General features: G+C 33.0%; 4 protein-coding genes and 1 pseudogene across 4 annotated transcripts; 3 read left to right on the top strand and 2 right to left on the bottom strand.

The window, feature by feature from the left end:
• The first annotated feature begins 418 nt into the window (after window positions 1–418).
• Window positions 419–2,229, top strand: LOC106428423 (F-box/FBD/LRR-repeat protein At3g52680). Its single transcript, XM_048769749.1, has 3 exons — window positions 419–1,473; window positions 1,566–1,700; window positions 1,808–2,229. The coding sequence occupies exons 1-3, from the start codon at window positions 763–765 to the stop codon at window positions 2,096–2,098; spliced, it is 1,137 nt and encodes a 378-aa protein (XP_048625706.1). The 5' UTR covers window positions 419–762; the 3' UTR covers window positions 2,099–2,229.
• Window positions 2,230–3,433: 1,204 nt separating this feature from the next.
• Window positions 3,434–4,381, top strand: LOC125592301. Its single transcript, XM_048767097.1, has one exon. It carries the CDS (start codon window positions 3,434–3,436, stop codon window positions 4,379–4,381), a length of 948 nt encoding a protein of 315 aa, XP_048623054.1.
• Window positions 4,382–8,288: 3,907 nt separating this feature from the next.
• BNAC09G04360D lies at window positions 8,289–10,015 on the bottom strand. The gene is made up of 3 exons (XM_013869181.3): window positions 9,661–10,015; window positions 9,103–9,346; window positions 8,289–9,020 (listed from the first exon to the last, which is right to left on the bottom strand). The coding sequence occupies exons 1-3, from the start codon at window positions 9,873–9,875 to the stop codon at window positions 8,811–8,813; spliced, it is 669 nt and encodes a 222-aa protein (XP_013724635.1). The 5' UTR covers window positions 9,876–10,015; the 3' UTR covers window positions 8,289–8,810.
• Window positions 10,016–13,282: 3,267 nt separating this feature from the next.
• On the top strand, window positions 13,283–15,275 carry LOC106428452 (ribosome-binding factor PSRP1, chloroplastic-like). The gene is made up of 5 exons (XM_013869204.3): window positions 13,283–13,661; window positions 14,204–14,347; window positions 14,423–14,689; window positions 14,764–14,872; window positions 14,971–15,275. The coding sequence occupies exons 1-5, from the start codon at window positions 13,395–13,397 to the stop codon at window positions 15,099–15,101; spliced, it is 918 nt and encodes a 305-aa protein (XP_013724658.2). The 5' UTR covers window positions 13,283–13,394; the 3' UTR covers window positions 15,102–15,275.
• Window positions 15,141–18,064, bottom strand: LOC125593307 (annotated as a pseudogene).
• Between the last annotated feature and the right edge of the window lie 487 nt (window positions 18,065–18,551).

Below are 18,551 nucleotides of genomic sequence, written 5' to 3'. Positions count from 1 at the left end.
ACCGTATCCACCGCGGCTTCCATGTCCTCTATTCCCCCGTCCACGACTTATATATTTTGTCCATGCATCTCCCTAGCCTTTGTTGAGGGTCTAATTTAACTCTTGAGTCTTGAAGCCTTTGCCTAAACTGACAAGGAGAATTTTATTATGTAATCAAATTAACTCATGATTGTGATTTTATTAAAATTGAAAAGATTTGTTTTACAATTTTTTTAAAAGGATGACGTCATCATCGTCACGTCACGGTTCAAGAAATAAAAAGATCCGTCAAATAATTTTATTTCCCTATAAAAAAATCCCTGATAATCAGCAACTATAAAACTAGGTACTATATATACATTTATCTGTTATGCGTTCCGCTACAAATTGGCTGATTATAGATAGGTTTAACCGGCTGAGAATTAGATTATTTGCGTTTTTGATGCTATAGCATTGGAAAACTTAGTTGAAGGAGGCGACGATGGAACAAAGGTAATGCATATGTGTTCTCTGTTTCGTTTATGAGACTCTCATATATATATATACTTTCCCCTTACCGATCATTATATATATATTGCAAGTTCCAAACCCTAACTCTTAATAATTTTTCGTACGTACGTTTTTGGTGGTGAAAGGTTGAGAAGAAGGCTAGGTTATGTGAATGCGGACAGGATTAGTGAGTTGCCTGAAGCTTTGCTAGTACATATACTGTCTTTGCTTCCAACAACAAAACATGTCATAGTCACAAGTGTTTTGTCTAAAGGATGGCGATCACTTTGGAAGATGGTCCCTAGGCTCGTGTTCGCATCTCCCAATCAGAAATATGAAGATAATGTTATTAGTACGTCTTTGGTTTCACATGAAGCTCCAGTTCTAGAGAGTTTGCGTCTGAGGCTAGTTAGACATAATTATATGTATATGGGAGATATTAGAGCATGGCTGGGGATTGCATTTGCCCGCCATGTGCGTGAGCTGGTGCTAGATGTTAACTTTCGCGTATCTTTTCCAGGTAGCATGTTTTGCTCTGCTTCTTCACTTGAGACCTTGATACTCAAGAACTCGATCCATGTGGATGTTCCTTGTCCCGTTTCTATGAAGTCCCTTAAAACTCTTCACCTTAAAGATGTGACGTACAAAGACGACGAATCAGTTCGTAACCTTTTATCTGGCTGTCCTAGTCTTGAAGATTTGCAAGTGGATCGAGGTTACTCTATTCATGATGCAAAGATTTTCATTATTGCCGCGCCATCTTTGAAGAGACTTTCCATATGCGATCCCTGTAATGGACGAGAGGGTGGGGGCTACGTGATCAACGCTCCTTGTTTAAAATACTTGGAAATTGAGATGATAAAAGGTTGTGACTTCTGTCTGATTGAGAATTCGCCAGAGCTAGTTGAGGCAGCTATTAGAAACGTATCTTGGATAGTCAACGAGACGATTCTGAGATCTCTCAAACCAATCAAACGACTTTCCTTAAACTTATCACCCCTGGAGGTAAACTTATTTGCTTATATCGCAACTGAGCTACTTGTAATTTTCACTATGTTTCCGTGCTAACAAAAAATATGATCTTTGTGCATGCGTAGATTAACTGTCCTACTGGTACTATCTTCTATCAGCTGGTATATTTAGAAGTGTACACACATAAAGTGGAGTGGTGGAATCTTCTTATCCTCATGCTCGATAACTCTCCTAAACTCCAAGTCCTCAAGATCACCGATGTAAGATATTTCATTATCAATTCACTTAATTAATTACCTCTTTGAGATGTTCTTTTAGGAGGTGTGATAGTAAGTAATATACAGTTGCATTCCCTTTTTTTGTCTAGTGTTTGCCTTGTCCTTATTATGGTTTGGTCGGCAAGAAATTGAGTGAACAAGAGTATGTTCCTGAATGTTTGCTGTCCCAACTCGAGACATTTGTGTGGAAAAATTACGACTGGACAAGCGAAGAAAAGAAAGAAGTGGCTACTTATATTCTAAGGAACGCAATACGGTTGAAGAAGGCATATTTCTTCATTAACCGTATAACTAGAAAGTGTAACGAGTTGGAAGAGAGACTTCAAATGCTCAAGGAGCTGGTTTCAAATTCATGTCACTTCGTTTCTAAATATGAATGATATTTTTATGTATTATTAGCCTTTTCTTGTCAAATACAACTTTTTACTATAGCTGAGAATATATCTACTGAAAGAAATTCTATAAAAAGAAGAAAAGGGAAAGAAAAAAAAACAGAGAGATCAAACACTAAAGAATTACTTGAACCTTTAACAACACAAAAAATTCATACTATGTTATCATAGTCATAGTCATAGTCATAGCTATTCATTCGATTTTTGGGTCTATGTTTTTATCTTTTATGTGTTCTAGTACGACTAGGTGTTTCTCTAGGCCAAATGTAGAAACAAAAATTTAAATGAAAATTATATTTGTTAATTTAATTTAAAGAAAAAAATTATATTCGGATTTTTATTTGCTTAGCCTTATTTTGATTTTGATTTACGTAAAAATTAATATAAAAGATAATTGTTTATTTTAAATTTATATTGGAAAATGGATATGCAACTAGATTTTTATTTACTTCCTTTTACTTTTATAATTAAAAATTGCATTATAATAAGATTAAATTTTATTGGAAACATAATTTTATTACAAAATTATAAAAAAATTTATAATTAAACAGTATTTCGAAACATTTTTAGTTTATTAAAAGGAAACCGATAGTATTGGAATTAAGAATTTATATTTTTTTTACAAAATTGCATAAAGTTCAAAAAATATATCCTAATTTTTGGAATAGATTCAGTTTTTTTAACTTTAGTTTGGATTTGATCCTTTTAAGAAATAAAGAATCTTTGAAAAACATTCGAAGATTCAATTCGTATAATTGTCAATGCACCGATTAAAATCATGACTAAACAGTAAACATCAAAAAAGGAATCCTTATTTAAATATCAGAAATAGGAGGACCAATATGAATATATAGAAAGAAAAAGGGTTCATTTCATAAATACAACATTTTCATATGGAGAAAATCACATTTAAACCATGATGGTGTAAAAATAGCATTTTAAACATCAATACTCAAAAAGCCACATTTAAACTATCAAACTAATTAATATTAATTTACGGGTTAATTTGTGTACTAACCATAAAAAAAAAAAGGAAAATTGGTTTTCTAGAGAGAAGGAAGAGAGAGATAGGAAGAGAGAATTGGAGAGAGAGTGTGTTTTCGGTTATTTAACAAATTTGGTTTTTTTTTTAGTTACAAGGGCAAATTTCCCTTAATTTAAACCTTAAAATTAACTTAGTTTTTTACCACGTAAAATATGTCGGCACTGTTCATCTGCTGTAAAAAAAAGTATGATGGGTCAGTGTTGAGACCTAGCAGCCATAAGCTTGCTCATGTTTCTTTCTTTTAAAAGTCTTTGGTCAAGGTTAAATTTAGGGACTGGATGGCTGTAACTAATGGTCCAGTTCTGGAAACACTATCGTTAAATATTGGAGAGGCTAAGATCTTGGTGGAAATAGAGCTCGACAAGAGTTTCCCCAAACAGATTGCTTTGGACGATAAGCTTGGTAACATATTTTTAGTTGATGTGATCTACTCTTGGATTCCATCAACTTATGAAAGATGTGGGAGTCTAGGTCACAAAGCGAAGAGGTGTTTACTAAAGGAAAAAAAGATTCCACCAACAAATGAAAAAAGATCTGATCAACACAAGGATGTGGATATCCCAGTGGTTGCTATAGACTCCTTCTTGGATAATACTGATTCTGATGTCCAGCAGAATTGTGTCACTCCTAAGGTGCCAAAAGAGAGTATCAAGGCCAAAAACATCATAAGTGAGCTGCCTAATCTAGCAGTAGATCAGATTCTAGGACAAGAGCTTGGTCCTCAACAAACTGTCCTTACACCTCAACATGTTCCCTTTCAATTCGGGAAGCCAGGAGCGTCCTCAACGGACATTAATTCTTCACCAGCAACTACTGACTCTGTGTCTCCTCGGGTAGCTCTTCCTCACAAGGATAGCTCTGCTACTTATAAATCACTTCCAGATGCAAAGGTTACCTATTCTTCTACACTAGTAGGTACATCATCTGCTCACACTTCTTTACAAGTTATGGACGATGCTCCATCAGAAATTATCATGAATGAGGATACAACACTCTCAGAAAATGATCCTTTAAAAATGACCCCTCTTTCAACCGAGTCAATCCAAGAAGTAAGTAATATGGAGAGTAATTTTCATATTACTGAACAAATGGATGAATTTGGAAGCATGACAAGAGGGGGTCGGTTGATCAAACCGACACAAAAATACCAAGATATGGGATGGATGACAGTTCGTGGCAGAGGAAAACAAGGCTGTAGAGGTCGAGGTTCCTATCAAGCGCAATAATATCCTACCTAGTTTGGTCAAGCTTAAGAGTTGTACTAAGTTTTCTTACTTATATATAGCTCTTGCTCTGTCTACTTCATGTATCAAACTTTCTCAAACTATGTGATCTAACAAATCACATCTTGTACTTTGTTTTAAATTTTAATGAAAGCCTTTTAAAAAAAAAAAAAAAAAAACACTATCGTTCCCACTGGATTAGAGACAAGACAAAAGGCATTTCTTCCGGATGCCTCATCACTTGCGGTGTAGCACTTGAGAACATGTAAGCTAGGGGCGAAGGAGTTTCGGAATGAGATGAACCAGTTGTGGGAGGTGCGTCACCCTATGTGTTCTTCTATAACATGTTTCAGTTTTTACAACAGCTGAATCTGTATCCAATTTGTTCTCTTATATTATTGTTTTTGTTTGTAGATCTTTCAATGGATATCAACATCCAGATGAAAAAACAGGATGCAAGGTTGATTGTTTGTGGTTTTTGCTTTAGTTTTTGGTTTTTGCTTTTGTAGAAACCATTTTTTATTCAATCAAGTTTTTGGTTTTAGTTTTTGTTTTTATAAAAATCATTTGAGTTGCCAATCAAGATTTTCAATAAATAGATTCCCTAAAATTTAGGGAAACTAGTTTTTGAAAAGTTTAAGCAATTTATGAAGAAAAACCAAAAACCAACTTTTGTGAGCTTTTATGAAGAAAAACGAATTTTGATTTTTTTTGAAGAAACTACTACATTATAATTACTTAATAATTAATAAATAATATTTTAATAAAAATTAAAATTATCATAAAATATTTTGTACATTAGATATCATTTAAACAATAATGTGAAATATTTTAATTTGTGTTTCATATCTGTAAATAAATTTATATATTTTATAAATAATATTATTTAATTTTAAAACTTAGTTATTAGTTTCTATAAATAAAACAATTGAATAATTTTAATAATTATTAGTCACATTAAAAATAACAAAAAATTATAAAAACATAATATGTTTTATTAATAAAATATATTGTATAATCCTGAATTATAAAAATTGCCATTCAACTTTAAGAAAATATAAATAATTTATATAAGAAAATTTATAATTAGTTTCAAAATTTTAAATATTTTTATTTTTGTATCATTTATAATATTTATATAAGAAAAACTATTTCTATTCAAGTTTTAAAAATTAAAAATAATTTTATAAGAAAAATTTCTAAGTAGTTTCAAAATTTAATATTTTTATTTTTGTGTAATTTTATATATATATTATGATTTATATATTACTATAATATATTTTTTATAAAAATATAATAATAAAAATATGTTATTGTTTTTATTTTAAAATAATAATCACAGTATTTTGATAAATTTCAATTGTAAAATCTAAATATTTATTTCTATTTTATTATATTATTTTAAAGTAATGTATTAGTTAATTTTTGAAAATTTTTAAAAAATACAGCAAATCCAAAAACCAAAATCAAAATCTAAAAACCAAAAACCAAAAAACAAAAGCTGAAAACCAAAAACCAAAATCTAAAAACCAAAAGCTAAAATCTAAAAACCAAAAACTAAAACTAAAAACTACTGAAACAATCATCACCTTATAGAGAATCGAGTTCAGTTCCAAGACAGATCAAGTTTTGGTTTTAGAATCGAAGAACATAAAAAAAAAAGGTTTAACTTTTTTTTATTTTGCTTCCTCGATTTGTTCGTAATTTTACTTCACTGTTTTTTTTTTGCAGACACAATACGAAAAAAAAAATTAATAAATGAGTGTTGTTTAGGATTAAGTTGTTACAGGTAACTAAAATATTGCAATAGAAGTCATGTGATATTTATGCCTAATAAGTTTGATTACAGGATATGTGTGGCAAAAAATTATAAATTGATAGAAAGATTTGTAAACAAATCATCTAAAATTTTATTTTAATTTTTAAGTTTTAACTAAAATCAACTTCATAACTCACCTAAATCCCATCAAAATTAGAACACTCCAAAACTCTCCAAATTCTAGGCATGGGCATTCGGGGTCCTAATCGGGTTTCAGTTTTGTCCACTCGGATTTTGGTTTTCCAGGTTTATAAAAATCAGCCTCATTCGAGTAATATGAAAGTTCGGTTTGAGATTCTATCGGATTCGGATCAGGGTTAGTAAATCTTTAAAGAACCGGTACAACCCGATGTACTTTCGGGTTCGAATCCAAATCAGTTCGAATCCAAATCAGTTCTTCAGTTTAAAAGTACATAATTTGTACATACCTTGTAACCAAAACATAGGTAAAATCGGTTTTTAGGTTTTAAAATACCTTATTTATACCTATTTTGTAACCAAAACATAAATAAAAACGAAAAGGAACATCATATGTGACCATTCAAATTCAAACAAAAAGTTAACATAGTTATTGACATAAAAAAATCAAATAAATGAAAGCAAAAAACGAAAACCAAGTTTCATGAAATGAAAACACTATTCAATGAAAACACTATTCAATGAAAACAAAACCAAAATCTAAAAACTTCAAGCTTCAACCGCAAAGTTCAACCACCGACCTACATGTAATAGATAATTAGTTTAGCTGTTCGAAAAAAATAATTATTTTAGATGTTCAATAATATCTTAGTGTATTTTGGATACATATTAGTAATTGAAATCATGTTTGGTATAAGTTTTTTTTGGAATTTTGAATGTTTCGGGTTCTATCGGATATCCATTTAGGTTCGGGTTCGGTTCATATAATACTCATAACCCAAAATACCATTAACAAGATCCATTCGATAATTATACCGGGTTCAGATTCATTTTTATCTCGGATTCGGTTCGAGTTTTGGGGTTCGGTTTATTTGTCCAGCCCTACTAAATTCTTTCGTCTAATACACCCCCATAATAAGTAGGGATAATTTGTAAACTACTTGTAAATTTGAAAAATACACCGTTAAAATAATATTTTGCAAACTACACTTATTTATGCGCTATAAGACTCTTTTGCCCTTAGTTAATTTTAAATTCAAAACGTTTTAATAATAAAACTCGAAATTATTTGTATTATAAATATTTTTATATAATTATATTAAATTATAATATTTAAAATTATATATGGATAACAATTGAATATTTATAATGGTATATCCGAAACATATCTGTTATAAAGATTGTTCGTAAAACCCTTCTATCATATTTTCTTATTAAATGCTTTGTGACTATAAAATATGTTGTTTAGTCGTGAAGTTTAAAAGAGTTGGGTATATAAAACATAGCCGAGAATATAATAAATGATATGTTAATTGAGTTTTGAGAAACTAAAAAAAGTCAAAAAGTTCGCGATATAGAGCACATCCATTACATATATAGTTCAAAAGATTGCGAATGTTTTTAAGAAAACTTTGCTGATTATAAGTGTATTTAAGAGTCTAAATTATAACAAAAAAATCATCAAACTCCAAAGTTACATGATGACAATGACACGATTGTGTATTCCTCCTCAGATACAAAAAAAGAACTACAACAATTAAAAAAAGTACGAAAACCAAGTTTAAAAAAATTACTAAAACCCAGAAGTTTAAAAAAAAAAAATTAAATTCCAGAATTTTTTGTTGTATAACTTGGAACAAAACAAAAAAATCATTATGTTTATTTGTTCTATTTCTATTAACTTCTTCTTTAACTATTGAAATTATTATACTCTTAGTTAGGTTAATTAAGTAATTTAGTTTTCAAAAAATTAAAAATATGGTGTACTTTTCAAAATATATTCTCATTTGATGGCATTGTTCCAAATTTTCCCTAATAAGTATTCATTTTACACTATAACGTTTCTTTTTCAAAAACATTTTTTTTAATTCGTATAAATTATCAGATGGCACTAAAAATGCCAACTAAAATCATGAATAAATACTAGACACTAAACTTTTATGTATTTACCACACTATCTATCATCATAGCTATTCATTATTCCATTTTTGGGTCTAAGTTTATATCTTTTATGTGTTTTAGTATATGGCTAGGTGTTTTCCTAGGCCAAATGTAGAAATAAAAATTTAAATTTAAATTACATTTGTGCAAAAAAGTTGTTAACATTCGGATTTTTTATTTGCTTAGCGATGTTTTAATTTTAATTCATTTGTGTAGGATTCAGAATTCTTTTTTCAAGGATTCAAATTTGGGTTTCAAATTCATGTCACTTCGTTTCTAAATTTGAATGATATTTATATATGTATTAGCCTTTTCTTGTCAAATAGAACTTTTTACTATAGCTGAGAATATATCTACTGAAAGAAATTCTATAAAAAGAAGAAAAGGGAAAGAAAAAAAACACTGAATATTTGAACCTTTAACAACACAAAAAAATCATACTATGTTTATATTGGGGTCTTTGACCAAAAAAAAAAAAGGTCTAGTGAATAGTGGCAAGATATATAGCTTCTCTGGTGGTGCAGATTAGGCCTTCTATTGGTTATCTGGTGGTACAAACTGAGCCTTCAACACAACATCTGGACTCTCAAAACTCCTTAAACCTTTTCCACTAGCATAGTAACAGCCTTTGGGTAATTGTCCATAGAAACTCTCGCACTTTGTGCTCGCTATCTCCAAGCAAGAAGAGAAGAGAATGGTTCCTTGTGGTCCAAGTCCCCAGAAACATGGAATGCCATCAAGACCCTGAAAAAAGTAAATATGTCAGTGTATGTATATGCTAAGTGATGATACCCTGATGAATTAGTGATAAAAGTTTCCAAAATACCGAAGTGACAAATAAGGTTTTCTTCTTGGCATCATACATGACGAATGAGAAACCGCCTTTGAACCCTTTAACTGCGTCAAGCCATTCTGTCTCGTCCTCTTGATTACAAAATTTATTGTAAGCCCAGATCACAACAGCAGAATCGTTTTTTGGTGTCGGAAGTTTATACAAAGTCGCAATTTCCGCTCTGTTCTCAAAAGTTCCTCGGAAGAGACAAACGACGTCGTCTTTAACCGTTAAAACACTGCCATTGATTCAAATAACCAATTCTCAAATAATCGAAAGTTTCAAACTTTTCTAGTAACGAGCTCTCAAATTAAAGTACCAAAACTTTTTCTAAGTAGCCAGTGCTCAAATAATCTAAAGTTCCAACCTTTTTCTTGTAACCAAGTCTCATTAATCAAAACCCACAACAAAATCTACACAAAGTTTACATCTTGCGGACATAATTGGATTTCAAGAGTGTTGCAGATCTAATCTACAGTTTCTTGTTTCCTTTCTACTCAATACAAAAAGCAAAAGAAAAGAAAACGTGGATCGCAAGAAAACAAAGCTTACCTTGGAGTAACCACGGATTGATGATCAAGCGCAGTATTGAGAATGCAATACGGAAGCAAGTGTATCGCCATGGGGTCGTGGTGCTCGTCTTTGAAGAGACGTGACAGCTCTTTCATGGTTTCCTCGGACTGCTCCGTCGGAGGATTCTCAAACACCACCGCTCCCATCAGTTTGACAGACGGTTCAGCCAGGGATTTATGAAAGACGGCGAGCATTTTTGACTTGAGATTCTTGAAGGGGAGAGCAGAGCGATAATGGAGGAAAGGCGAAGCGAGAGAGAGAGAGAGATTTGCAGAGAAGAAAGAAAGAAAGAGATTCGCGCGCGAAACTCTATAAAGTTATTTTAGGCACGTGTAGTCACTACAGATAGCCGCTTGCTTTTACTGAGGTAATTTTTTTTTTTTTCCCAAATTGTTTTTATTGATAGATGGGCCAAGCCCAGGGCCGAAGCCCAAACAGCACGAGATTTAAACAAAAACCCACGATACTACGGGCCACAAAGCATAAACACACAATGGGCCAAAGCCCAAGTAATACAAGACTGCCACACGGTCCAAACAACTAGAAACCGGGCTGTTCGCCCTAGGCGCACCGCAAGGAGACGCCACTACCACCGGAGCTCCGAACCTGCAGAGCCTCCGCACGTACACAAACGTTCATCACCAGAACGCGCATCAACAACCCCGTCACCTCCGAGCTCCACCATACGGACGCTTATAGTGTCTCCGGCCATAGACGACTTATCGCCAGAGACCAAGACGCAGAAGCACACGCCAAATCGAGAAACGGCCAGAGACGACACACGACGAAACCAACCAGTTCTACAAACGCGCCGGTGTGGATACACCACCCCGCACCTACTGAGTTTTGGACAGCGAGAACTCCCTACGACGAGACGCCAAGCACAGGGAGAGACCACGCGCTGCCGCACCACTCCGTCAGGACAACGAAAGACTGAAAAGCGGATAGACGAACAGATCATGAGCAGAGGAGCCTCCTGTCCAGGTCACGCGCCGCGAAACGCCGGGATTCGCCGGGGATCTAAAAAGTGAAAGACGACCCATAAAGCCGACCCAAACCTCCTACCTCCGCTGCACCTACCTCGCCGTGTCACCAGAAGTTCAAACCAGCCACTGATTTCAGCCTAGGAACCTACGCCGGCGAAGCTCGAACCTCCAGGGACACCTGCATATCGGAGGGAGACGGACGAGGAGAGAAGGGAGAGCAATCTCACTTTTCTGTATACTATTCTTTTACTGAGGTAATTTATAGTTAAAATTATTTTATAGTTAAAAACATAGACCCAAAAATCGAATGAATAGCTATGACTATGATGATAGACAGTGTGGTAAACACATAAAAGATAAAACGAAATGAAATAATTTTAACTATAAATTACCTCAGCTTTTACTGAGGTAATTTATAGTTAAAATTATTTCATTTCGTTTTATCTTTTATGTGTTTACCACACTGTCTATCATCATAGTCATAGCTATTCATTCGATTTTTGGGTCTATGTTTTTATCTTTTATGTTTTCTAGTACGACTAGGTGTTTTTCTAGGCCAAATGTAGAAACAAAAATTTACATGAAAATTATATTTGTTAAATTTTTTAATATTTAGATTTTTTTATTGAAAAATTTCATATGATTGTCATTTTTAAGTTTTTATCACAAAAATAACTTTTAAATAGAAAAATAATCAATTTTTTTTTATTAAAAGGTAAAAAATACATTTATATCTTAGGGTTAAACTTAGGGTTTGGAGTTAAGGGTTGGAATCTAGAGGTAGAGTTTCAAAATTTTAAAATTAAAATTAAAATTAATTTTTTTAAATAAAAAAGAGCTATTTTGGTCATTTCTTTTTTCGATAGCTATTTTTGTGATAAAAACTTAAAAATGGTTATTTGAGAGAATTATCTTTTTTTATCTGCGTAGTTTTATTTTAATTTTAATTTAATTAAAAAATTAATATAAAAGATAATTTTTATTTTAAATTTCAATGAAAGTACTCTGATTTTGGATTAGATTCAGTTCTTTTTTTAAGTTTGAATTGGATTGGATCTGTTATTTAAGAACTAAAGAATCTTTCAAAAACATTCAAAGATTCAATTCATACAATTGTCAATGCACCAATTAAAATCAGGACTAAACAATAAACACCAAAAAGGGTTCATTATTTAAACATCAGAAAATAGGAAGAACCAATATAAATGTATAGAAAGAAAAAGGGTTCATTTCATAAATACAATATTATCTTTACATATAGGGAAAATCGCATTTTACACTACGAAGATATTAAAAAAGTAGCAATTTAAATATTAGTGCTTAGAAACTCGCATGTTAATTATATTAACACAATAAACTTTAAAACTAATTTACTTCTTCACCCGTGTGTAAAAAAATAATGTATATCAGTGTAGAGACTTAGTAGCCATAAGCTTGCTCAAGTTTCTTTGTTTTAGAAACCTTTGGTCAAGGTTAAACTTGACTTGATGGCTGCAACTAATGAGTTCTGAGAAAACGTACTATCGTTTCCACTAGAACAGAAACAAGACAACGTATAAGGCACTTGATAACATGTAAGACAAGGGAAAGAAGTTTCAAAATGAGATGAACCAGTTATGGGAGCGGCGTCACCCTAAGTATCCTTCTATAACATGTTTAAGCTTTTTTTTTTGAATAAATGTAAAATTTTATTCAAGCAAAAGCCTTTTTTACATCAAGTGCTACTGTTTTCTTTTGTATTTACACAAAAATAAAAGAATTATCCAGCTTCTATAACATGTTTAAGCTTTTACAACAGCTGAATCTATATCTAACTTATTCTCTTATGGTATTGTTTTTGTTTGTAGAGCTTTCGATGGATGTCAACATCCAGATGAAAAACAGAGGATGCAACTTAATAGAAAATTGAGTTTAGCTCTAAGACGGATCAGTTTTGATTTCAGAACCCAAGAACACAAAAGAAAATTTTCTAACTTTTTACTACCTCGCTTCCACAATGTGTTTGTAGTTTTGATTCTCCATTGTTTTCCTTTGCAGGCACAACACGAAAAAGCTAATAAATATGCACTAAAGTTAGCTGTTTAAGATTAAATTTTTACAGGTAACTAAAATCTTGCAATATAAAGTCATGTGATATATATGCGTCATAAGTTTGATTATTAAGATATGTGTAGCAAAAAATAATAAATTGATATAAAGACTCATAAAAAATCACCTAAATAACTTTAAATTTTTTTAAAAATATTTTACCAAATCATCTAAAGATTTTATTTTAATATTTAAGTTTTAACTAAAATCAATCAAATTTCAAAATTCATCTAAATCCCATCAAAATTAAAAACAATCCAAAACTCTCTAAAATCTCCGGTCTAATACTCTCCTTTTAGTAAGCATTTATTTTACACTATAACTTTTTTTTTTCAAAAACATTTTTTAATTCGTATAATTATCAAATGGAACAAAAAATGCCAATTAAAATCATAATGACACTAAACACCAAAAGAAGTGGATTGCGATTGCACATCTGAATATAGGAGGAATCAATGTAGATAAATAGAAAGAGGAAGGGTTCATTTCATAAATACAACGTTCTCGTTTGCATATGTCAGCGTCCTTATCCATTTTTTCACCTTATCCAAAAAAACATATCCTTCAGACCAATCTTCCTACTTCAACAGTCTTCACTCTTCACTTCACTTCACAAAGAATCTCTCTCTCTCAAATCAAATGACGACACTCTTGGGGTTCTCTCAGACCAAGTTTCACCACTGCAACGTCTCAATCTCTTCTCCACCATGCTCATCTTCTTCCACGGTGGTCTCAATGGCCGGGAGACGCTCTGATTCCAAGACTCTCCGGTCAGGCTTCCTCGGCCGAATCACTTACCAAGATCGCCTACCCTCAACCGGTCGTAGAAGCGCAATAGCAGCGAAAATGTCGTGGGACGGTCCTCTTGCTTCCGTCAAGCTGATCATCCAAGGCAAAAACCTCGAGGTTTGAACGAAAAAAATATAAACTTTGTTGTGGGTTTTGATTACTGAGACTTGGTTACTAGAAAAGGTTGGAACTTTCGATTATTTGAGGATTGGTTACTAGAAAAGTTTGAAACTTTAGATTATTTGAAAATTGGTTACTAGAAAAAGTTTGGAACTTTTTGATTATTTGAGAAGTTGGTTACTAGAAAAAGTTTGGAACTTTTTGATTATTTGAGCATTGGTTAGTAGTAGAAAAGTTTGGAACTTTCGATTATTTGAGCATTGGTTACTAGAAAAGTTTGGAACTTTCGGTTATTTGAAAATTGGTTACTAGAAAAAGTTTGGAACTTTCGATGATTTGAGTATTGGTTACTAGAAAAACTATGGAAATTTAATAATTGAGAATTGGTTACTAGAAAAAGTTTGAAACTTTTGATTATTTGAGCATTGGTTACTAGAAAAAGGTTGGAACTTTCGATTTATTTACTAGAAAAGTTTTGAATTTTTGTTACTAGAGGGTTGTCTTCAGTCATTTGATTAACTATGGCATTGGTGTGATAGTTATCAGAGGCAATCAAGCAGCACGTTGAGGATAAAGTAGGGAAAGCTGTTCAGAAACACAGTCATCTCGTCAGAGAAGTTGATGTGAGACTCTCTGTCCGAGGTGGAGAGTTTGGTAAAGGACCTAAGATTCGTAGATGCGAGGTAATGTTTTTAATAATAACGAAGCAACTGTGTTTATATGTTTTTTCTAAATTAATTGTTATTGGTACTCTATAGGTAACATTGTTTACAAAGAAGCATGGTGTTGTGCGCGGTGAGGAAGATGCTGAGACGGTATACGCTTGTATCGACTTGGTATCAACGATAATACAGAGGAAGCTGAGGAAGATCAAGGAGAAGGACTCTGACCATGGAAGGCACATGAAAGGCTTTAACAGATCGCAGGTGAGAGATCCAGTGATTGAACCTGTTGTGGAGGATGCTGAGGACGTTGCTGAATCAATCCCTGGTGGAGGAGAAGAAGAGGATGATTTGATCAAAGAGGTTGGTCCATTGGTTTCTACTGATCTTCATTAACTGATTCGTTGATAATGTTTTCCTCATGGTTTGTACAAAAGATTGTGCGTACCAAGTACTTTGAGATGCCACCATTGACGGTCTCCGAGGCAGTGGAGCAGCTGGAGTTAGTAGCTCACGATTTCTACGGCTTCCAGAATGAAGAAACCGGTATGCATTTGAACTAACCTTCTTCTCTTCCATATATGATTGCTTGCGTGGAATGCAAGGAAGACTTTACATTTCTGGTATGGTTTTTGGTTTGGTAGGTGAGATAAACATAGTGTACAAGAGAAGAGAAGGAGGGTACGGTCTGATCATCCCTAAGAAAGATGGCAAGGCTCAGAAAGTTGAGCCGCTTTCAACCGAGCAATTGAATGAACACTCCTTTGCTGAGTAGACTTTTGTGTCTTGTCTCAAAACCAAAACTGATCTTACTTCTCTCCTTGCAGTTTGTTGTCTGTATAGGAGGTAAGGGTTCTTGAGAGAAAAAAAACAGTGAAAGGAATTGAATCTGTTATGGTTCAGGATACAATGTACATATTAATAAAAGGCTAAACAACTCTTTTTTAAATGGTTCTGTTTTACTCTGTTTTTGAGGTAAAAGAGACTGAAAAAGAAGTTACTATCTTGATTCTCTCTATAGATCGGATGATAGCCAAAGACATTTTGCATTCATCTATTATAAAAAATGAATGCACAAGAATGTTAAAAAAAAAGCAAAATACATTTTTATAAGCCAAGAATGTTACATAATTTTATTACCATTTATCTGTAAATAAAAATATTGCATTCATCTATTATAAAAAATCATATTTAAGAGAAATTATATCTATTTTAGAGTTTTTTTAATTATTAAAGAAAAATAGATGCAGTTTGGAGATGATGTTAGATGATTTATCATGTGTTCAGAAAAACAAATTAATTGACCAAAATTTTAATTTATTTCTTATAGATAAGATATAGGTTTTAATTCTCTAACTAAAACTGATTAACAAAAAGTATTAATAATGTATTATGTTGAATATAAAGTTTGAGGATTTAACAACAAAAAAAAGCTTCTCAGAGCAACAAGACAAAGTTGTTCCAAAAAAAAGCAACAAGACAAAGATTTATCTTACACCGAAAAGAAAAAAAAAAGATATTTCAACAAAAAGAAGAAGGGCTTCTAGTCAAACAATCCGAAGACCATGTCATCTTCACTTTCTTCCTTCACCTCCTCCTAAAATCACAAAACAATTACATTCGATTAGTTTTCATTATAAGCATATTATATAGTTAGGTTTGTATTCAATAACTGTAACTGTGTCTTGAGAAAGAAAATAAATAGATATATACCTGCTTCTTATTCTTTGTCTCCTCGGCTGCTGGGACAGCTTGAGCAGCTGTAGGAACGTTACTTGCAACCGGAGCAGCTGCATCACCACTAGCTCCAACATTCATGATGAGACGTTGTTCTTCACGAACTATCTTAGCATAAGCATCTCCCAAATCAATTAAGGAATCACTGGCTATGATCCCTTGACAGAAAACACCAAACCGAGTTTCATCAAGTCCCATAACAAACTGATGCACTTTCTCTTCTTCACGATCCTTCTCATATTCAATAGCGGCATTACAACTGCAAGCCGGAATTGGTTTATACATGTCTAAATCTTAGCTAGACAACCATAATATTCCATCACTGATTGACCATCTTGTCTACAAGACGAAAGTTGCTCCTTCAGATGGTGAATACGAACTTTGTTTCCCACCGAGAAACGTTTCTTGAGATTATCCCATAACTTGTGAGAATCTGATATAAACGTGACAGTGGATCGAACTCGAGCTTCAATGGATGAACGAATCCAAGCTACTATCATCGAGTTGACTGACGACCACAACTCAAAGTTAGAATTATCGATAGACGGTTTAGGTATTGATCCATCTATAAATCCCAACTTTCGTTTGGCTTTGAGTGCGTTCGTTAATTCTGTAGCCCACTCGTTATAATTGTTACCCGTAAACACCACATATGTTATTAGGGCACCAGGATTGTCCGATGCATGCAGTGAATATGGAGCTGCCACACCGTTCTTACTTTGCTCAACTTGAGCTGATGAACTCTTACTTGCGGAAGAATTATCACCGTCTGACATGACCTAAGAGTACTTCTCTTTAAAAAACGATGAAAGATTTGATTTCAGAATTCGATTTGCTCTGATACCATGTAACGAGAAGATATGTATTGTAAACTGTTAACGTGATTTACATTGAGCAATTGCTCTGTTTATATATACAACGTAAAGACATAAACCTTATTGGATAAGGACTCTTTGGAGTTATCTATAACTAATATAACTAATGTATATCCTCCTAATAGTTCTTCTTCTGACACAGCTTAGCAAAGAGGCTAGGCCAGTATGATTCAACGTTCACGTTGGCTGCCTTCACTAGTTTTGCTATCTTCTCAGCCTGAATAAACATTCACATATTATAGTATTAGTATATATGTAAGAGAGAAGATCGTAGAGGCTATAAACTAAAACATGTTGAGAAAGAGAGAAGAAAACTAACGGTGATTTCAATTCCATCGTCGTGGAGGATTAGAGCAGCGTAAGTGCAGGCGAGCTCACTGGTGTTGGACATTCTCACTTACCTTTAAACACTTGTTGTTTTTGCTCTGTATTGTTATAATTATTGGTGGTCTTTTTAAGTTTCAAGGACGTCCCTATTTATACGTAGGAGTTTAGGCTTTTGTGAAACAAAAAAAATCTGACACCTAAGAGTATTTTTTCCTTTTTTTAGATCGGATTTGTTTATTTGATTTATTTCCATCGTTGTATTCGTTTTTAGATCGGACGTCCCTAATAGGATTTTTTTTTTCCTATTTAATTCTATTCGTTTTTAAATCGGATTTGTTTATTTGATTTATTTCCATTTAGAAGAAGCATCAAAATCCTTTACCCACAAGTTAGGTCAATTGTATTCTCAATACCATTACAATCTAATCAGTAGTAAAGTCATTACTAAACAATGTGCTCCATATTTTACAATAAATAGCAAACAAATTTTGTGGATGGATAGCAGATGGTGCACAACAAAATTTTGAAAAAGAAACGCTAAAAATATTTGTGGATTGAAAAAATTGTAAGAACTTTTGGCATGGTTGGAAAGTATTATTAGAGTGGGAAACCACGTTGCATGCTTCTTCTTTTTTTTTGCTAAACATGTTAATTTCATTAAAATGAAGAAATGGTTACAAAAGCTACCTATAAATTAAAGCTCCTTGGCAACAAAGTAAAAAACAAGGAGGTAAAAATACATGTCACTAGTGGAATGACAGACAGATGATTACAGTAAGCTTCGACGAGGAGGGATTATCGGATCAGGGCCGGGCCTGAATATAAGCCCATCAAGCATGTGTTTGGGGCCCGAAACAAACATATATCTTTTAAGGGCCAATAATAAACAAAGAGATCATGTAGCTCTACTGGTAACTTTACTCTAAGTGGGGAAATGGACCCGAGATCAAATCTCCAAACCGTTTTTTCAATATTTTCACTGTTTTTATGAAATCAAAGGGCCAAAAATAATTTTTTGTTTGTGGGCCAATATTTTTCAGGCCCGGCCCTGTATCGGATCCAATGACTTTTTCTAAAACGTTTGCGATTCTTCTGAGCATGGATGGTGTTAATTACTTGTCGATTGATGTCTCTGAAGACTGTTGCGGGAGGAATCTGGGTTTGGCTATGAACCACGTTGCATGCTTTAGAGTAAAAGTGGAGAAATGAATATATAATTGTTTGGCATGTTAACGCAGCTTTTGTTGACCAATAGCACGTTACTCAGATTATCCGACCAATGTTAT

Source organism: Brassica napus, chromosome C9, assembly GCF_020379485.1.
Source record: "Brassica napus cultivar Da-Ae chromosome C9, Da-Ae, whole genome shotgun sequence".
Taxonomy (NCBI): domain Eukaryota; kingdom Viridiplantae; phylum Streptophyta; class Magnoliopsida; order Brassicales; family Brassicaceae; genus Brassica; species Brassica napus.
This window is presented reverse-complemented; position numbering and strand designations above follow the sequence as displayed.